General features: G+C 37.0%; 1 protein-coding gene across 3 annotated transcripts in view; it reads left to right on the top strand.

Moving 5' to 3' along the window:
* The window catches only part of CTNNAL1 (catenin alpha like 1), a 59,044-nt gene that overhangs the window by 24,865 nt on the left and 12,022 nt on the right, over positions 1 to 22,157 (top strand). For 2 of the 3 annotated variants that reach the window (XM_065829781.2, XM_065829780.2), the window contains exons 3-11: positions 2,013 to 2,200; positions 6,330 to 6,449; positions 8,812 to 8,901; positions 9,190 to 9,360; positions 10,405 to 10,605; positions 12,517 to 12,603; positions 16,369 to 16,527; positions 18,252 to 18,344; positions 18,659 to 18,809. In XM_065829781.2, coding sequence (XP_065685853.1) covers positions 2,013 to 2,200; positions 6,330 to 6,449; positions 8,812 to 8,901; positions 9,190 to 9,360; positions 10,405 to 10,605; positions 12,517 to 12,603; positions 16,369 to 16,527; positions 18,252 to 18,344; positions 18,659 to 18,809 — 1,260 coding nt within the window. Of the gene's footprint in view, positions 1 to 2,012; positions 2,201 to 6,329; positions 6,450 to 8,811; positions 8,902 to 9,189; positions 9,361 to 10,347; positions 10,606 to 12,516; positions 12,604 to 16,368; positions 16,528 to 18,251; positions 18,345 to 18,658; positions 18,810 to 22,157 lie in introns of all 3 variants that reach the window. The other variant, XM_071804334.1, reaches the window with a different exon arrangement.

The raw sequence follows: 22,157 nt of genomic DNA, 5'->3' as shown, positions 1-22,157 counted from the left end.
TCCCTAGTTCAGTCTTTTTACCCTACCAGGTCTTGATCCTCATAGCTTACTCCCAGGGCACCATTCCCATTCCTGTAGTTTCAGATCTGCAGGCAGAGAAGGAAGGCTTTGTTCTTTTGTCAGAAGTCTCAAGTTTCTAGGGCTGTCTGGTGCTTTTGACAGGCAGATATTGCAGCTATTTCTATGTTCTCTGATTACTCTTTGTATTATTAGATGCTTCACCTACGACTTGATAATTCAGCTTCAAGAAGGTGAATCCCACAGCATAAGAAATGGGATAATGACATTTTGCATCCTTCCTTGGTTACCAAAAGAACTTTTTGTCCATTTTAATTGTTCACTGTGTGTTTTTACACTATTTTATGTGGTCACATATATTTTGAGGTCAAATGAAGAGATTTGGGTTAATATGCTGACAAAGTTGAACAGTTCCAACTAGAAATTGGCCTGAACTGAAATTAATTTGACTGTGGAGAAGGCAATGGCCAATCTGTTTTGCTGTTAAATGATCTCCTTGCCTGGCTGGAGGCTTGTCTTAGGACTTCACTATTATTCACCTGGCTGCTCTAGCTGTTTGCATAATAGCTGTACTTTTACAATTCTTCTTGCTTCATTTTCAGGCACTTCAGCTATATGGAACTCACCATTTCAGATTGTACTGTTTATCATATTTGCGTACTTAGAATACAGAGACCCTCTGATTATTGTACCTTTACTTCTATAACCTGGCCCGGTCCTAGCAAAATAACTGGAAGTTCTTTGTCGTAATGCAAAACTTATTCAGGCAATGTAGGATCTCAAGGGATTGCAGTTGTTGGAGGAGACACATCTATACATAAACACTGTCAGGCCTTCCTTGTTCTACAGTGTTTGTATGTGGTATTTCCAGACTAATAATGCACCCTCAGGTTCTTCATGTGGGACCTCTGGCTTTATCAGGCTTTTGAAGTGAGTATCTTGTCTGCTCAGGTGAATTACCTTAGCTGAGGTTTTGAAGATAAGTCATAGAGGACTCGATCAGATGTCCTAGATTTTATCTTCAAGGATAATCTGCAGGTTAGTTGCAGGTTGAACATCTTGTCTTGCATGCTAACAAAAAGCACTTCTCAGAGCTTGCCTGAGTTTAGTATCCCACTGGTCCTTCTGTGTTTATGAAATAGGAAACTGCTCTATGCCTTTCCTCTATTGCACTATTATCTAGGGTACCCCAGAAGATTTAATTGAATAGAGTCCTGTGATTTTTCTCACATAAGAAGACCCATTGGCTGCATTGGATTGTAGAATTTGTTACCACATAAAAAATAAAAGTGGTCAAACAGTCCTGCTTAACTATGGTCGTACCAAATGCTAGTTGAATAAAAAGCTGCTTATGAACTGAAAATTAGTGCTTCTTTGACACTTTTTCCCTCATCTTTCTGACAACATACTGTTTGGTGTTACTCCTTTGAACATAAAATGAAATATTTTCACTATAATGCTTCAGTCCTGTAAGTTATAAAATTATTTTTTTAAGTCTCTTTATTCTTCATCCCTGAAGACCTCTACAGGAATAGAAAATCCATAAGTTATGCGAATACTGACTGAAATTTGGAAGGTGGAGGGGAACTTGTAGTTCTTCCTTCCTTGCTGCATCCCACTCCTTCAGTAGGTTGGTTGATGCTGCAAGTGTCGACACTGATTTGACTTTTTGCTATTAAAATTGGAAAAATATTTCTCATGAACATTTTCTCCCTCCATACTCCGCAGCTTCATCCCCTCCACCTGACACATCTGTAGACTACTGTAAGAAAATTAGTCTGTGTTACAGATGAAAGAACGAGGCGTTACTGAATAACAGTCCAGATTTAAATATGGAGAGGGTGCCACCAACAGTCAGTAGAAGGAAGTGCAGTGGAATAAAAGAGTTGTCGGTAGTTGGTTTTGTTCCTCAAAGGTAAAAGTTAAGAATGCTTAATGGCCCAGTATATTTCTTTGTAAGTCTGAAACGTTAATTATTTGGTTTTTGCTTCTAGGTGAAACAATTGCACAGCTTACGGACGTGGCAAGCTTAGATCATCCGGAATCTGACAGCCACATAACAATCTTTACCGACAAAACGGGTGTGGTAAAAGCTGCAAGACTGTTGCTTTCTTCAGTCACAAAGGTCCTGGTGTTAGCAGACAGAATTGTTATTAAGCAAATTATAACTTCCAGAAACAAGGTATTTGTAGCTCCTTTTTTGTTTTGCTTAACTGATACTTGGAGTAAATGCAAAAGAGTGTTTCTAAATTAAGTGGTATTTTCATTGTATCTCTTGGGAAGGTAAAAAATGAAGAGGTAAAAATGAATGTCTTGCACATGTTCACCTATCAGATAGCTGAAAGGGGATGGGTGTAAATCAAGGAGAATAAAATAAAAATTTTCTACATTTTAAGTGACCTGTATTGTTCTGTTGACTTAGTATGCTGGAGAAGATGCTGTGTTACTGCTTATTTAAGTTTGCTGCAAGGTGGAAAGTGTGTCTGTCAGTAAAATGGCCAATAAAAGCTTCCACTTGCTAAGGACAGGATGTTTGTATTGTCAAGATCAAGACAAGGAGAACATTATGAATGTGTCTAAGGCAAAAAGCTGTGAGAAACGCTGATAAAAGTCTGTGCTAGTGATGTGAGGCTTACAGATTGAAAGTTTTTTGTGCAGTTTAACTTATGTCTTGAAACTTAGTTTGAAACTACTTAGTTGATTTAAATAATGTATGAAGACACATTTAACCTCAGATGTACTGCAGTGTCTTGACTGTAGGATATTCTTTCTTTTTTCTTCTCCCCTGATGTGCTAGAACAAAATTAGAAAAACCTCATGTTTGAAAAATGAGAGCCTGATGGGACCTGGGTTTTTCTGTTAATTTTCAACTCATAATCCAGAGTGGAGCCCATCTTTCCTCTCTTGACTCTTCATAGTTTCTCTCTTCCTTTGCTTTCCAGACATGCTGGTCTCTGTTTTGCAGATTTGAGATCCAAGGCACTTAGTTGAGTCTAGGATTCAAAAACTATGGCAATACCTGCTTCAGTCTGGCTTTAGACTTAGCAGCATTCATTTGTGATCTTACTGCTGTTCTCCCAGTGCTTGGTGAACGTGGCAGCAGTTTTATTAATATTAGTTTGCTGAAGTTACTTGCAGCTTTGGTCTTCTCTTGTGCTGAGAATCAGAATGGTGCATTTAATAGCATTTGCTGCCTTTTCTGAGCTTTTCTTCTACCCTTGTCTGCAGCCATGCAGTGATCTGAATTAATTTACCTTTCTAAAAGTGGCTGGTGTTAACATAGATTTAGGCTACAGAACACTGCGCAAGTGCTTGTAGCAGAAAGGGTTAAGGAGGGATATATCCTTTCAGCAGCAGGGCATGGTTTATGATAGTTTTAAATAAATATGAAAATATTGTCATATATACAGTGATATGAATATAGTAAGTGTAGGCACAGGATTTAATTTTGAAGGTATTTAAAATGAACTCTGATTTTCCAGAGTAAGTGTGTCTGACTCCCAATTGCCATAGTCACCATGGTGTTTGTGGTCTTTTGGGTTTTATTGCTTTCTCCTTTTTACCCCTGGTCTATGTGTGTTTGAGAATGTCTGTTCTGTTTATGTTACCAATAGAACAACTGGCATCTCTCAGACCAAATTAAACAAATCATGGTATCTCACACAGGCAGTACTTTGATATTTATAGAGTACATTCCTGAAAAGTGTGTCAGACACTAGTATGAAGGATAGCAAAGCAGTTCTTTCTCTAAGAAATATTTTGGTAGAGTTAAGATGCGGGCAGGGACTTAAGAATTGCACACAAATACTGAGAGACAGTGTAGTATAACATTGCATAGAGGATGGAAAGGCAGGAGCAGAATCATCAGTACTGTCAGCTGGAGCAGTTTTTTGGAGGGCTTCACTTTTCCAGAAGATATCAGCTGCATTTTCATCTTACAGACTGAATGCCCAGTGTTAAACTTTTAGTGCCAGTTTGCTTGCTGCTTCTTTCTGAATGCCTTAATTTTCATTATCATCATCATCATCATCTTCCTCAAGTGAATCAAGAGTAGTTAAGTCAACCAAGGACCAAGAACAGAGAAACAGCTTAGTGGGTGGACATCCAGTCTCATAGACTGATGATGTGATTGAGATCTTCTGGAACGGTGATCTGCTCCAGAACCCAGCCTCTCGTTGATGATCCCACTGATACTGTTCCTGCTTCTGCATCCTTTGTGTCATATGTACCGTGCCTGTGGTCTTAGATCGTGTGCATTTCTTACATCCCTGCCCACGTCTTTCCAACCTTACAAAATTTATTTCACTGTCCATCCGACTTAGTCACTGCATCAGTGAGCTTAACATCTCGCTCTGCTTACTGGCATCAGTCAGGTTAGGAGTGTCAGACCAAGGAATTGGGAAGTGACAGGTAGTGGGGGTGTTGCTGCACTGTGCACATTGGATGAAAATATGGATATGCCCCCAAGTGGTGTCAGCCTACAACTGCTGGCTGAAAGGTGACATTCATAGTGCTGCAGTAGCCGTGTGATACTAATTTAGATATTAAAAGGAACCTCAAGCCTTTTTTGATAAATAATTTTAACTTTATATTTTAAAATGTATATTTTAATTACTACATGTGTTTCACATTGAAGAAAGTTTAAAATGGAAAATTACGAAGACATCACAGGTATTTGGCATTTGAACAGCTTCTTGAATAAGCTTTAGGCATATTTAAAGCTGTCTATACAGCTTCTCCCTGTATGTATTACTGGTTTATTGGAATGTCAACTCTACCTGGAATGTCTAGAATTGTTAACTGTAATGGAAATGCATGTGCTTTCACTGAAATTTTTATTTGACAAGAGATCTGTCATGACAGCAACACTTGCTTTAGGGTAACTGTAACAGAGTTGCTTGCAACCAGGACCATACCTATGAAATACTATACTTGCTGAAACCAAGAATGATTGAACATAATCGCTATTATTTTTTTATCCATTTTTAGAAGAGAAAGTTGAACCTTAACTTCTATGTTTTCTCCTTTCTCCACATTCACTTTTCTATATCCTTACTTTCCGAGTCCTGTTGTTCTCTGCTTCTTCTGCATTTGTACTATTTTCACATCTTCATCTTTGTGCAGCTTCCTTCCAAATCCTTTCTACCTCAGCCTTACTCGTGCATCAACACCTAAATCACAAAAATGACAGTTTCTGCAGCTGTGGTGGAGCTGGCTGCACAACGTGAGACGCTCAGACTGATACTGTGGTCCAGTATTGCATGATAAAGCAGTATGTTCCACTGCACTCACAGGTTTTAGTTGAACATTTGCATTATGTAGACTGAGATGGAGAGGCCACTCTTACGAAAGAATGGGTGCTTCTAGCAAGGTTCCCCTGGGTTGCAGAGAGTGAGTAGTTTGTCATAATCAGGTATGTAGACTGCTTTTTTTAGTTGGGGGAAGATATTTTTGGCATAGGAAAAGAAATATAAGTTGAAGTTTCTCCCTTTCAAGTACAGTTTGTTAAATTTTCATGCGGTATCTTATCTCCAGTGTGAAACACAATAAAGAACTGCTTTGATTGTCTCTCTTTCTGAAGACATTTAGTGGATTTGAAAGGTAGTTTTGGGTTTAGCAATTAGACCTCTAACCTGAAAAACCCTAATGTTAATCTCTGTTATAAACCGTGTTGTAGTGACTCCAGCAGGATAGCTTCAGTGATTTATAAGCCATATAATGACTTCTACTGAGTGTTGTAAAAAATGCTGATTTCACATACTTTTGTGTATCTTGAGTAAGACCATGGTAAAACTTGGGTTCAGTTTGTTCTTTGTTTTTTATAGAGCTAATAAAAATTTTCAGAGTTAAAATTGTTCTGATATTGTTAGAGTATAAAACTATGTGTTAATTTCTAACTTCTTTGTTTTCTTTTGTGCAACTGTGGTTTTAAAGTTTGAAAGTTCTGCATCTGAAGTTGAACTTTGAAACTGAGACTTACAGCATAGGGATATAATCTGTATATTAATTTCAAGTACTTATGTTTTTAAATTTGACAGTAACATTTTTCCTAAATCTGGAAACCGAATCCTGTAATGCTGTTACTCTTGGTACTGGGAAAAGTGAAGAAAATGTTTTTTGAGACTTGACAAGAAATTACTCATTTTTAATGAAGCATGATTATTAATTTAGACTTGATTTCCAGCTGTTGTGTTATTAATGCTTAAACCACATGATTTAGAAGGGTCTGCAAATAATGGTATTCCTAGTTTAGTAATAACGTTTTATGTTTAGTATCTTGATAATCTACAGTACTGTCCTCTATCTTGCAGGTTCTTGCAACAATGGAACAACTAGAAAAAGTCAGTAGTTTCCAGGAGTTTGTACAAATATTCAGCCAATTTGGAAATGAAATGGTAGAGTTTGCCCATTTAACTGGAGATCGGCAAAATGTAAGCATTAATAAAAAGCTGTGAGAGATGTTGTAAGGTATCATTTTCATCTGATTCACTGGACTATTTGGTTTCTTCTTGAATGATTAATTTTGACAGAACAAAACAATTGCTGGTGTCCTATCTCTGAAACCTAACTTTTTCTCCTTGCTCCACTCAAAGCACATCTTTTGATTTTAAAGCTCAGCCTGAGAAATACCACTGCATTGTTTGATCCGCGTATCTTCCAGAAGCCTCGGTGCATGTTCTTTGAGATGTCCTTTTGCTTCAGTCACCATCTTTGGGCTTTAACTTTTCTGGCTTATTACTCTAGTAGGGAATTTGTCTGTTATTACTTGACAGAAGATTTGATGTTTGCACATAGTGGAGGGATTTGAAAGCAGAATAATTATTTTAGAGAACTCCAAACATGCAATCTTTAGATCCTAATAAAGCTTTTGTTTGCATTTTTTTATTATTATTATTATTATTATTATTATTATTATTATTGAATATTTTTCTAGGGTTAGGTCAAAACTTTCTTATGTTGGGATAATGGTTTTTTTTACTTCTCACATGCAATTGCTCTTTCAAAGCCTTTCATTCACTCAGGAAACTTTTTGCTGCTACTTCCATGTAAATAAAAGGTTCGTTGAAGCTTAAGACTTCTGCTGTGAGCTGTTCCTTCCCCTTGGCAATCAAATCTATTCAGAAATGAACTAGGGTCTGATATAGAGCCGCTAATATCCAGCAAAATTCAGAATTCACTTTGTGTAAACAATTGACCCACCTCATGCATATAGAGGCATTTTTTGTGATATGGCACAGCATTCTTCAGATAAAATGTTAGAGAACTTTGCTAAAAACACATCCCACACTCCTTTTACTGTTGATGTGTTCAGAGTTTGCTAAATACATGCTCTGTAGCAAAGAATCACTTCTGGGAAAACTACATATAATTAGAGGAAATACTTCCTTGGAAATCATTTCTCTTTATTTTACCTTGAAATATTCATAGCAGTTGTTCCTTGGAAAGAGAAAAGTGATCACTAGTAAGTGATATTCTTTTCAGCTATTTCTAGTTTTCAACGTTAACTGGTCCTTGGCTCTCCTCTCCTTGCCTACTTTGACACTCTTGGAAAGAGTGTTTCATTAGTACTTTTTAAATTGTGTCAAAACTTTCTTGACATGCTCGTTTTATGGTGTGTAGGCTGCTCTGTGGAATTATTAGTTTTATTGGGAGGAAATATCCTCAAGGTATTTTTCCTTAGTATAATTACAATAAGTGTGCCAGAGACTCTTGAGTGTGGACATATTTATCAGAATATCATGTCAGAATTTCAGAAACGAGCTGTGGTGAGGTTTTTTGTTGTTTTGTTTTTTTGGGGGGTGAAGGGGGCTTGTTTTTTTTTTTTTTTAGTGTGTTGATCTTGATCTTAAAGATTTTCTGTAGTTGCTAAATGAGATTTTTATAGCAATGTCAAAAGGGACTGCTGCAGTGATTTATCTTTTTTTTTTTTTTTTAATTGCTAATCTAGAACAGTTTAGGATTAATTGCATCCTGTAAACTGTTCCCTTTTCAAATGGTCCTCCCATTCAGTTACCTGTTTAACACTCAAATAGCACTCAGCTATCTTTGGTAGCATTGAAAAGATCTTTGTTGTAGCTTTGTAAATTCTTCATCTTGTTAGACTGTCCTACATATTGAGGGATAAATGTCTTGTTGTCTTCTTTGCCTCCCCTCACTCCCAGTTTGGACTCTAAATTTTTCCTTTTTCATGAACTTTTCTGAGGGTATAGTTCAGTTTTGCAGGTGTATCTCTCTCTCTCTCTCTCTCTGGAGAGCTCTGGGGAAGCTCCTGCCTTTCTACAGAGGAATTGCTTTTCTAGCCTATTAAAACTTTCTTTGATACTGGGATATATTAAATATAACACTCAAGTAGACAAAAGATTTATTTTATATTTCCTTCACTGCAGTACAACTAAAATCTGGTGTTCTCTGTCTCTGCTTTACCCTATCCTTGCTTCAGAAAATATTCTTTAGTCAGCTATTCTTTTCCTCTAATTTTTCTGTTTTATGACTAATGCTTATGATAAAGATGGGAAAATTAGTGACAGTTTACATAACATGCTCTGTATCTCTGAGGTCTTCCTTCTTTGAAATCTGAATTGAGTAGAGCCAAGAATAGATGCATAAATTAAAATTGGTCTGAAAAGCAAGTTCTAGATCATGAGTTAGGCTGAAAATAGCAGTTGTCAGACATAAAGAAGCTTTCTTACAACCCATCCATCTGCAAGAGAGTTTCCGTTTTGCAGTCTCACAAGCATTTAACATTTTAGATACTGTTATCATGTTCAGGTAATTTTTTCTTTTGATGTTTAGGATTTGAAGGATGAGAAGAAAAAGGCTAGAATGGCAGCATCTAGGGCTGTTCTTGAGAAGTGCACCATGATGCTCCTGACTGCTTCAAAAGTGAGTGAATGTGCACATTCTTACACAACTTTGGTAAATCACAGAGGATGGCATCTGACAGGATAGTTGACTCTTCTTTCTCAGCCCCACCTTAAACTTCATGCTAAAGAAGGGTGTAAAATCTTCATATTCTGAGTAATGCTATGAGTTCTACTTAACACAATAGCAGTTTAACAAAAAGAAATTATTATATTCTGACGGATTTTTTACACTTGCTTTAGGAAGCATTCATTTCATTATACTGCATGTGTACTCCTTCGTAATACTTACTTTGGTTTCTTTAAAAAGACTTGTCTGAGGCATCCAGACTGTGAATCTGCTCGTATAAACAAGGATGGAGTTTTTCATCGGATGAGATTAGCTTTGGAACAGGTAATAGAAATTGTAACTGACTCTAGACCAAATGGAGAAAGTGAAATGCCTGCCATCAGCATATATTCTGGCATCAAAGAATTCAAGGTAAGAATAGAGATAGTGTTGTTTTCTACAGCCTAATAAATTACCTCAAGACTAGAATTTTGAAAAAAAAATATTCCAAATGGTGGAGCTGCATCTTTTCAGCAGTGTAGTTTAAATAACTGTCCTAAAATGTTAGAGAATCTGACAAGAGATTATTGTACTTTGATTATCGTTGCCAAAATACACATTCTGATACTTGCCATCTCCTCCTGGATCAGAATGCATTCAGAACTCTAATGTTTCATTGATGTGGTACCTTAAATGGAGAATAAATTTAAGTATGAAGATACCAATCAGAACTTAATTAAAATTGTTGTTGCTGAAGATATTTTGCTTCCTAATAGGTAATATTTTAAACACTGCACACAAAAATATTCATTCTAACATTTAAAGGAGCAAATTGTGGTTCAAAGGAAATGTTATGAACTGTAATTCTATCTTGTAGCTCAGTCTATTTTTCCCGATAAAGGCTTTTCTAAATTTCATACTCAGTTAAGAACAGTTAATGAACAACTATATCTCATTTCTTTGGAGGCTGTCACTTATATTTTTTAATATATATTATTATTTATTTATCTTCTCTTCCCCCCTTAAAATTTGGTTGAAATTTTTCCACAGTGCCTCAAAGTATTCTATTTGCTACATGAACATTTTTAGAAAAACACTCAAAATGGATGGTATGGATATAGAAAAACTTGTAAAGATCAAACAAAATCTGAATGCACAATTAATTTATGAAACTTAACTGAACTTAAAAGCTTGTAATTGACAGCATGAGAACAGTAATGTATTTGTTGTTACTTCTGATGAGTGGCCAGTAATTTGCCGACGGTATTATTACATTTTAAAAAAATTCCTAGAGCCTAAACTGGATGTCTGGATACAAGCAAGTTGTTGGATGACTTTGAAAAGAAGTGAATAATAATAAAAAAAGCACTGGGAGAAAAAATAAAACGTAAAATGATGCATGTGCTCTCTTTTCTGCAGTTGCATCACAACTGTGTAATCACAAACTCTGAAGGAACTGCTGCGTTTCTTTTTCAGAATAAGGTGGAGGGTCTTCGTGAGAATCTTTATTTTCTCTCAAAAGAGAACCTTTCGACAATGCTGGAAGTTATCCTGGAACATACGGAGGACTTCACAGACTCTGCCTATACCAGTCATGAGCACAGAGAACACATTTTGGAGCTGTCTAAACAGGCTAAAATGGAACTAGAGCAGCTGGTTTCAGTGTGGATGCAAGCTGTAAGAGCTTTTTAAGCAAAGTAAATCTTTTCACCTCTACTTTGGGAAGGAATTGCTAATGCAGTGTTTCTTCTGGTCTAGGAAGAGAGAACTGCCTGTATTCCCCACAGTGAGAGGTGATGAGGGAAGCCAGAGTTTGTTCTGTGCTTCTGCAGCTTCAATGTTCTGTCCTCCCCCTGCTCCAATGGTATTGATTGCTTCATTGATTCTTTGATGGCTAAATTAGGCTACTAGTGGCAGTAGCCTAATTTTAATGAAGCTCTAAGTGGAAACAAGGAGGCGAATAGAAGTATCATTGCACAGTCTTAAAAAGTTACATCTTTTGGTTAAGTAGTTCAGAGACCTTGATTGTCTTGATCCAATGGCAGTGACCACAATTTATGTTTCTTTGTTTTCAACAGAATATTGAAAACACTGAAACGTAAACACTGAAAAGGGAAATATTCTAAAAAAATTGTGAAGAGAGAAAAGAGCCACTAAGACTTACAGGGAATTTTGTTTGTCCTTTTCACAAGATTCAAATGATCCAATTTTCCTTTTTAGAGAAGAAGCACATTAAGGCTCCCTCTGTCATTTGTCTTATCTTTTTTCCTTGAAGATGATAGAAGATACATGCAAAAGGGGGAGGAAAAGCAGAGATGGAAAATAGTGGCTGTTTCTGATGCTGACTTGCTTTCAGTCTTGTTCCTGGGGAAATGTATAGCACTAAATCTCATTAACACGCTGAAATATGGCAGATGTATACTAGTATAGAATACTTCCTTAACTGAGTGCATTATGACACTGCTTTTTTGTTCCTTTTCCTTCTTTGAATCAGATGCTGCAGTCAGGTGTTCTTAATGTAGTAGTGCTGTTTGAAGAGCATATGTATCATATTCATAACACAGACTGTTGTTTTTACAAAGAAGACACATATATAGAATATTAATTGAATATAATCCCCTAACTAAAAGAAAGTAAACCTCTGTTTAGCTCGGTGTTTATGGTTAGCCCTGGAAGGCAGCTGTGTAACCACCACTCAGCAATAGCTAATGCATCACCATGTTATCAGCACTTTCTATCGTAAATCCAAGATACTATGGAGAAAATTAATTGCCAGCCAGAACCAGTACACTTTGGCATTTCTAAGCTCTGTTACTGGTGGAAAAATGATCACCTCTAAATAATTTATTATACATGCTACATTTCAAGTGATAGAAATGAGAGCCTGGCACAAGACTTTGCATATATATGATCCATGAAAATACTTGGACATGTACATGTGTGCTTATGCATTACGTATTTTTGTTAATAAATAACCCAGCCTAGCTGTGACTGAAGGCACAGTAAGCAGGTAAAATAGCACCAGCTCACTAGGTGCTGTTTGCAAAAGTGGGAACTCTGTCTTGAAAGTACCTCAACAAAATGTCGTTAGCTGCTGTACTTGTTTAAATTAGACAATGATCTGAAGTCTTACAAAGATGCTTTAAGTAACTTTTTTGTAATTCAATATAGAATAGTTGGTATAACATTTTAGGTACCACTTTATTTTAAAATAATATTTATATTTTAAAGAACCCTGAACTGTTGCTCTACTTTAGGTTGTTTAGACAGAAGATTTTTTGAAGTTCTAAAGCTTAAGACAACTCTTTTCCTGAAAAAAGCTCAGTGAGGTTCAGAAATAAATTCCTGGTGAACAGAAGCAGTCAATTAGCTTGCATCACTATTGTTTTTAGATTTGATTTGGTAATAAATGTTTCTATAAAAGAATTTTTCAAGTAAAATATGCTGAGAATGTGCAAATGAAAACATTACATCTAGAAAGAAAAGGCTGTCTGCTAAAGTAACTTGAAGTAATGACACATGATGTGAAGGTGGGATTTGCTGGAGTTCTTGTGTAATGTTCTGTTGGTTGCTTCCTTTGACTTGTAGCAAAACCAGAAGACAAAGGATCTCATGGAAGACTTGGAAGTAGCCATTTTAAAAACATGCCAGTGCATGAATGAACTTAAAAGAGAGGTGAGACTAGTTTAAGCAAGCATCAACTGAATAAAAGCTTGAATTTTTCCTTGTTCAATGCCAAGTTGTAAAATAAGATCCTGTACCCCAAAAAAAGCTAGTATGTGTTTATAAACGAGAGCAGCGTAATCAGATTTACATTAGGGAGCTTGTATGTCTTAAAATTTCTCAGAAATGTGTTAGCTACATAGGCTCTTCGCTAACTTGACAACAATAAAAAAGACAAGTGTTTGGAAATACGTGCTATGTATAAAATCATTATTTTAAATGAAAAGGCTAAACTTCCATTGTGGATGCATGCATCACTGTTTTAAATAGTTGGGTATTTTTCTAAACAGTTGGCAGCTGTGTATGTGCTTGTACATCTTTCTTTTCCTAAATGCAAGTATGCTGGCTGTCACCTGAAATACACATACGAGGTAGCTGCCTCACTTAGTACATGGGATGGACTGCACTTGTCGGATAGGGTCCTTCACCCCACTGTTATTAGATAGCATTGGTGGCTTGCCTCTTCCACAGATTTGAGCCAAGTACAGAATTACTGGTTTCTGGCAGCTTCTGAAATACTTACAAAGCATTCAGATGTCTTCTCAACCGCTTCATATTATTGTTCCTTTAAGCAAATGGAGAAATGAAACTGAGGACAGACAATGAGGGTTTCAGTACTAGGCTATAGAGAAATGCAAAGATACTAGACAAGTGTGGTGAACTTTCTTAGACTGAGGTCTCTGCTGCTGTAACTGGAAAACCTTGAGTGCTCAAAAATCATGCTGTGTATTTTTTAATAGAGGCAAAACCATAGAATCATTTAGGTTTGAGATCATAGAGTCCAACTGCAAACCCAGTATGGCCAAATCCACCACTAAACCATGTCCCTAAGTGCCCCTAGACATCTTTAAAACCCCTCCAGGGATAGTGACTCCACCATTTCCCTGGGCAGCCTGTTCCAATGCCTGGCAACACTTCTGTGAAGAAATCTTTCCTAATACCCAATCTAAACCTCCCCTGGCACAACTTGAGGCTATTTCCTCTCATCCTGTCACTTGCTACTTGGGAGACCAACCCCCTCCATGCTACAACCTCCTTTCAGGTAGCTGTAGACAGCGATCAGGTCTCCCCTCAGCCTCCTTTTCTCCAGGCTAAACAGCCCCAGTTCCCTCAGCCGCTCCTAATCAGACTTTCATCTTCCGGATTGTAATTCCTATAGCTGTCCTGAAGATTTGAACAGTGCTTTGTACCTATTTCACTTGCAGTTAAGTGCTTTGTGCTTCTGCTGTCAGGCAGTGTGTTGGGCTCCCAGAAAATAGAGGATACATAATTTGTGTACTTTGATTAAGAGTTTTTTCTTTAGTCACCGTTATGTAGGAAGTTGGTAGCAGAGCTTTTCCAGAGTGATATTCAGTTGCTTTAAGATCATCCTTTTTCAGTAACATTGCTCCCATGTGCTGAATGAGGAAGAAGGGTTCCCAGTCAAATTAGTATGTGACCATGTAATTGCAGTATCATAAAGCCAGAGGCATCTGGAATATAGTATGTGGAAGAAATCATTAATATCTCGGTTTTCTTGCAGCTCCATAAATGTAAATCTTGCCATGTTGTCCTGCCCACAGGTTTCTATTTATGAAAATGGCATGCAACAAAGACTACACATTTACTACAAAGTTAAAGAATTTTGTTAGGTGACATTAATAGAAAATTACCTTCTGTAAACCAGCTAACAGAAGTGGCATATGATACAAAATAGTGGTTTGTCTGTGCCCTGTGATGTAGCTCCATATTAAAAGTAATGCAGGTGAAAATGTAGCACACTGGTTCAGAAATTGTAGAGCAAATAGAGTGGGTTTGGATTTCTAAACTAACAAATCCTAAGTCCTGTAGGACTTGCTTTGGTGACCTGCAGAGTATGAAAGCTTGCTTAGTGACTTTTTAAAAATGCACAGCATGAATTTTACTTAGAAGAGCTAATTTAGAGTATTATGTCATTTTCCTTGTTCTTCATGTAGTTGGGTTGGGTCATTGGGTTGAGTTGGCTTCTGTGCATGGCTGAGAAGGATGGTCCTGTCAGTCTGACTCATGGTGCTGCAGTCTATCAGTCAGCAACCAGGCTCTCTCTTGGTGAAATTTAAGTATTGTGACTCTAATTAAAATGTTTTTGAGAGCCTGGGTGGCTGAGAACACGATGCAGTCTTGTTAAAAGTAGCTGTTTCCTTTTGTGGAAAAAACGAGAGGTATGTTCCTTCCTTGAGAACATTTTCCTGCTAATGATCAGAGACAGCTTTAAGTAGAAGTGAATTTCTATTTTACATCAGGATGAAAAGAATTTCTAATGAAAAGGTAATCTCTACGTAGCCTATATATTAATGAGAATTGCCAGTTTTCCTACTCCAACATTACAAGCCTCGCAGATATCCTTTCTTCAGAGCTGACTTAATTTCTGAGATTAGTGGTTTGTGCAAATTTTTAATGGCATGCAAGCAATGCTATATAAATAGTTTGTTACATGTTGTCATAGCTTTTTTTTTTCTTTTTCTAAAAAACAGTAGCAGCAGGTTTTGAGGCAACAATTGAAGTTTCTTGCACAGAATTAAAAACAAACAAAACAACCCCCCCCCACTTAATTCTGGACTGCACAAGAAGTGCTGCCAGGGAATGGTGGGGAAATAGATAAAGTCAGGAGGAAAAAAACCCAACATGTAATAAACATTGTTTTCCTTGTGGAATCAAGGCCCATCAATGTCACAATTTCAAGTTCATTGCATTCATAAGGACTTGAAAAATAACTTTCACCTTGAACAACCAAATTTGTTGTATATTCAGTGCAGTCCTGCAAAGCGGGAGTCTTGTGGGCATAACGAAAACAGAGCATCAGAATGCTCTGCTACTTTAAAAGAGATTGCTGGTTTGGTTTTACCTATATTTTTAAGTGGGGCAAATTATGGGGCGCAGGTAAACCTACTTTGATGATAGTTTCTAGAACTAGCAGCAGTTTCTGATAGCTGTTGTCTAGCAGAGTCCTGCACAGCACAATTCCAGCAGATCTGTGGGTCTGAAAGTGTGTTGGGATTTAGGTATGTGTTTCAAGGGGAACCTTCTTCTTGCTTGGGAATGTAGGGAGTGTTTGAGACCTCTCCGGTATCCATCTCTTGCTTCCGTCTCCTTGCAGAGTTTTGGGTTTTGCTTTTCTAAGGCTCTGCAACAAGCTGATAAATTCAAGCTTTCCTTTGCATCACTGGCAATACAATTTATTAATAAGAATTTAGTTTCTAATGTATTGGAAACTCAGATGCTGTGTGGCTTCAGTCTAATTCTTTTAATGTGTTTTCTTCACAAGAAGTGAAGTGGCCGTTGTGCTGTGCTTATGCTGAACTTGGTGCCCCACAAAATGATGCACCTGTTTTTTTCCCAGCTGTTACATTATCAGAAAGCAGCAGTGTGGTAATTTCATGTTCTGATTTTACCCAGCTGCTCATTTGTTTCTCTTTGTATTTGGTTGTGGTTTGTGGGTTTTTTGTTTGGTTGGTTGGGTTTTTTGTAGTATTTTTTGTTGTTCTTTTTAATACAGTGGATTTCATCTTTGTACTTTCAATAATAATTGAAGAATTAAGGCCCCAGATAATATGTAGGCTGTATATGATCTTTCATGGCAGTAATTTTTTTGGTCCTTGGGAAAAACAGTCTGTCTCTTAGGGTTATGTGACTTAGTACTGGGTGCATTTTTTTTCCTTCCAAGGTTTATCTCTCCTTTTTCTTTTAACGCTACTCAAGGTCCATAGTGCAGCAACATCTCTGGCAGCAGATCTGTTAAAATACCATACAGATCATATGGTCCTCAAAGCATTAAAGATCACAGGAGTAGAAGGAAATCTTGAAGCTGTAGCAGAATATACTTGCAAGCTGTCAGAGCAGAAAGAACAACTTGTTGAGGTGAGTTCACAGCTACTTTCACTTTGTAAGGCACTTAAAAAATAAGTGGCTGGATTTGTCTTCATCTGTTGTTTAGGAAGGCTTTGGTCTGCTTTTTTGTAATTTTAATTTATTTGCGTGGTATAGTGTTGAATTTTGTATTGTTCCTGGTATGGTCTGATCTAGAGATGTCACTATGGCAAACAGCTGCAGAAGGGGTGTAGTGTCATACCAAATTCTCCCCTGGATCTAGACTCAAACTCATTGTTTGACGCTGTGTTATCTATTTCCACATATCTGGGCTAAAATGTTAATCAAAAAATAGGTTTCTGGATCCAGGGAAAGATGATAGCCATTTTCTTTGAAGCCGTAGGCATCCAGCAACAGCTGAATCTAAAGATACATTTTAAGAATGCTGGAATGTAAGGTTAAGTTTCTTAATGCAATTAACTTGACTGTTTTGAAGATCTTGTATAGTTTTTCTCAGTCAAGAGGGCCACTGAAAATCTCTTCTGCTTTGTGAAAAGCGGTGTGTGTTTCGTGTACTAATATGTTCATTGCTTTGTGTGGTAGTATTCACACAAGTGAACAAATAGGATTCCCAAGACTATTGTGAGATGGTGGCTATTAGGATTACCTGTGGAGAGGATGTCTGCCATATATGCCTTGTGGTTCTCTCTTCTGGCACACAGATTTTGGTCTTTTTGATAATTAGAATTATTCAAGAGTGTGTGCATACATAATTTTGCTTCGCTTTTACAAATTCTATCACATACTGTGGTCTTAAGATGAAGCAGAAGTAACAGCACCAGTAAGAGACATACAAAGATACATCTGGAACATGGTGATGCCAGAAGCTGTATTTGTGTGGCATCTAATAATAATAGATGACTAAAAAATTGTGATATCATATGGGGCATGAGGATTCATCCCAGAAGTATGAATCCAGAAGCAACACCTTTGAACTTCTGGGACCGGCAAATCAGCATTGTGGATTTTTAATTTTGGCTTTATTGTCCCCTTTTTCTGTGACTAATTTGTGTTCCAGTGAGACGCTGAGGTTCTTTTTTTTTCTTTTTCCGAGCATAACCATGACGTTAAATAGTGTCTGTATGTGAGACCTTGTAGCATTTCTGATGATGGACAGTGCAGTTAGTTTCATATGTACTGTCTCTGTCCTGTAAGTTCTCATTTTGATCAGAAAACTTTGATGCTTTTCCCAGCCCAAAGTTCACTCCTAAACTGATTTAAAAAAAAAAAAAAAAAAAAAGGATGACTACATTTTGCTAACTGTGAAACAGAATTTCTTCCCTAAATTAATTCGATGCTGATTTGCTCAAAGATAATTCAGTCCCCTGGATGATGAAGGCCTGAATTTTCCACATGGTTGCTAATTGCTGTTTTGATGAAGTCATTTATGCTACAATTTTTCCAAGTTCCACAGGTATCCGATTACTTTCAGGTTTATTCAGTCATAATTATGTGCAATCATTGTTTTGTTTCTATCTATTTATTAAGGCTTTATTTCTATTGGTTATTTTCTACACATTCCAAGTCAAGATTTAGCCCTGTTCTTATTGTAAATGCTCCCTGAGAAACACTCAGCTGTGCAGTCCCCGGTAAGCTTCTGAAAGGACTATCAGTAACTTTGTGTGTGTGTATTTGTGCATATGCACCTTTTCTAACTACTAATGAAAGTATATTTTTTACCATTCTTTCCTCTTTAAATTTATACAAATATTTAGATGTGTCGCTTGTTGAGGCATGTTTCTGGAACTGAGCCCCTCGAGATTACTTGCATACATGCAGAAGATACCTTCCAGGTCACTGGCCCACAGGTATGCTTTGCTTTTATCTGGCCACTTTTACTGGAGATGAATAAATAAAAATTACTTGTATGAATTTTTTGGAGACCTAACGTTGAACTATTCAAAGCAGTTCTAAGAAAGAGTTACACTTTAATGTTGGGCAATAAGTGAAAGAATGCACAAGGGAGACCATCAAGCCTGCACATGTCAGGCAAATATAATACGTTACAAAGACATAATAGTAGCAGTTTAATTTCATATTTTGCCTGTGAAGATATTTATGAATTCACATGCAACACTTTTTACCAGGATTTCCAATAGCGAATTTTTTGTTCTCTGTCCAGATAATTTCTGCTGCCGAAACGCTGGCATTACATCCATCCAGCAAGATTGCAAAAGAAAATCTTGAGGTGTTCTGTGAAGCCTGGGAGTCTCAATTGAGTGACATGTCTGTGTTGTTGAGAGAAATCAATGATGTGTTTGAAGGAAGAAGAGGTAAGAATGCTGTGTACAAATAGAAAAATGTAGTTTTCAAAACATGTAGTTTAAGGATTTTGAGTGTGATTTCGGAAATACTGTTTCCTAAAGAGTGCAGTAAACAATCCCACATCCCGTATGGCAATGTGGAATCTCGGTGGCAATCCACAAATATATTGGTTTTGTATAGATGTCAAATTAGGGTGTTTATTGGATTTTTTTCAAAGAAAAACAGCCAAAAAATTGAAAGGCCTGATTGGTGTAAAATTAAGTATGTTTGACTTTCTGCACTGTGATTAGTTCCAGCTAGTTAGTTCCAAATAGAACTGTTCAAAGGACACAAAAATATTCGACACAACTCTTTGCCAGCAGTGTCCAAATATTAGGACTGTAGGGCTTTCATCCCACCCTTTGGTTTTTCTCAGACATAACAGTCTGTGACAATCAAGATATAACTTGAATTGTGTGACATGTTTAATTAATTTCCTGTATTTCTGGAAAAATATATATGCACATATTCTATACTGTCAGCTTGCCTTGTGTTCACTTCATAACGTAGTGAATGTAGTTATTTGATTTTTAAACTGCTGTCCTTTCTCCTGGATGGAATCTCTGACGACTCTGCACAATCTTGGGATATTTTCTCTGGTTGGTAAGTTTATTGGTATTTGTACAACATGTAGAAGAAAACCTTGGAATCTTAAGAAAAAAAAAAAACCTGTGTTTACTTTTAGTATAGGGTAATTTACCTTAAAAATGGAAGCCATTTTGTTTTTCTTTTTTATCTAGTATTTTTTTTTCAGATGATGTCTTTAGTGTAGCCTGTCATACTTCTTGTGGCTACATGTTTGTTTCGGTCTTTAAGGTATAATTGCATACAGCTAGAATGTAATATACAATAATGCTGAATGTCTTGTATTCTTAAGAAAATCACTCAGGTTTAAAAGTTTAGATTTAGTTAAATACAGGGACTTCATTTATTTTGTATCTAAGATACAGAAAATGTAAATCCTTATTCAGGTTAGATGACACTTTATCAGTGATATAATATTTCATCTTGCTATTAACATGAGACCTTTTTTCCTTTTTGGAGTTTATTTTGTCAGTTTAATTTTCTGTACTTGATCAGGTTTTTGTGGAAGCAGTTTTTTTCTGCCAGCTTTTTTGTGAGGGCAGTAAACAAGCAACCACACGGCAGTAAAATCTTAAATTGCTGCTGCTGGTTGCTAGATGAAGGTGTGTCTGAGCCTGAAAACTTATGAAAAGAAAACATATCTTGAAATTCTGAGTGGGCTTACAATAATTGTGTGTAGTGCCGGTTATTGGGAATTTGAGGCGTTTGAGACGTACATGGTTGCTATCCTACTTTTTCTTCCACCTTGGTCTGGAATGCCATATAAAGATCTGTAGCAATCAGACATCCTGTTTCTGGGACTCTTAACGTTCAGTGGGTTTTTTGTTTGTTTTGGGAGCCAAGGATATACTGACTTTCTTCAAACATAGCATTAAATTTTGTATAATCCAAGTTAAAATATGGTATTTCTCTAGCATTAATGTGTTACAATAAATTTCGAGTTGGCAGGGCTGATCATGCAGTTATATGGATTTTTTTCATATTCATACAATGGTCTGGCAGGGTTGAATGGTAAACTTTATACGTATTTATATATGTGTGTGTATGTGTGCGTATACATGTATATATTCCTATATTTAAAAATAATAGGATGAGAATCATGCAGCCACAGCAAAGCATATACTTGGCTCTCCAAACAAATAGTTTTTGAAGCATTGCAACACATTCCCTGTCTCTCCTGTCCTCAGTAACTTTCTCTTGTGGCTTTTGACAGCAGATAACAGACATTTTCCACAAGTGGTGCTTTTCAGTTTCTTTAAAGCACCATTTCCCCAGGCAACCCAATGTCATTGCTTGAAGGAGAGAAGAGAAGGGGTCAGTGTTGCTGAGCATGTTGGAGGCTGTGGCATGTGTGGACCTGGGGGCAGCGGGGACATCGGCCCTGGTTTGGCACAGCCAGATGAGTCTGTTCTTGTCAGTGTTTCTTGTTTCCTCAGCCTTTCCTTCAGCACAAAGTGTTCTCATACCATTATTGGTAAGACAGTCATCGTGGCTTGTATTCTTTATATGGCCTTGGGTGCATTAGGTCTTGTATTGCTAAAGCGATGCTTAGGTACTCAGGTCTCCATTTTCCTTGTCTCGTAGCCCAGCTGAGTAAGAGATTTCTCTCTGAGTGTGGATTGTTTCATATTAACTGTCAGTGATCTCCTTAGAAATAATTTGGTCTCTCATATCCACCCATCTTCTAGAAAGTATTCCTGTGTATTGTGGGCTAATCTTTTTTTTTTTGTTTGCTTGTTTTCTCTTGTTGGACTTCAGAGGGACCCTTGTCAAAAAAAAGGGGGAAAAAAATCTCATACAGATACCCCCACCTTTTTGCTTCCAGAAAATACCCTAAAGTTACCTTGCCACTTTCAACGTTTTTTTCTCCTAGAAGACACTACTGATGACCCAGTAAATAAATAAAAATATTTTCTTGTGAAGAGATTATGAGTGGCACTCACAAAACTTTTGCCTCCAAACATAAAGAAGTTTCACAATATTTTATAAGATTTTATTTTGCTCGTAACTCATGATACTTGTCTTAAGGTTGGTAAAAGTGTCTTTATTTTACAGACTAAAATGTAACAAGTGCTTTATTCTTAGTAGAATTGTGATTGTGTGTAACAAAAGATAGAATTACAGTAAGAAGGTATATTTTTTTTTTTCTCCTCAGTTTAAAAGCTTGTATTTTTGTACTACTAATGTAAATGTTTGGCTTTGTTAAAGAGTTCAGAATACAGCTTAAGAGGTAAAACTTGAATGGTGACTAAATGTGCTGGACACATCTAATAAAATAGGCATTTTTCTGATTATACTACCTTCATATTGTTCATACTTATTATTTTTTATGAGCAATTGCATAACTCCTTATCCAGTGTTTCTTTTATATCAACAAATCAGATATTTATCATACAGAGGCTAAAAACTTGCATGGGTAGAAAGCCAAATTTGGCTTGGAAATGAAGCAATATTTTACTCAATTTTAATGTAATCGCACCAGATCATGCCCAAGTGGAAACGGGCTTATCTGGGGAGGGGGCTGCACACACCTGTGGGGCTGGGGGAGGTTGGTGAGCACACCAGAGCACGTAACTCTCACGTGTATTTTGAAAATGTCTCTGTGCAGTGCAGAACTGTACAGCGAGTGAGAGCTGGACTTCCTTTGCTTAATGCTAAACCAGTATTTAATCCAACAGTGAGGAAGCCCATTCTGCACTATGCTGGGCTTTGAAATGTTGGGCGTCTGGGCT

This window comes from Patagioenas fasciata, chromosome 2 (genome assembly GCF_037038585.1).
Source record: "Patagioenas fasciata isolate bPatFas1 chromosome 2, bPatFas1.hap1, whole genome shotgun sequence".
Taxonomy (NCBI): domain Eukaryota; kingdom Metazoa; phylum Chordata; class Aves; order Columbiformes; family Columbidae; genus Patagioenas; species Patagioenas fasciata.
Note: the sequence above shows the minus strand (reverse complement) of the source record. Positions and strands in the feature narration are given on the sequence as shown.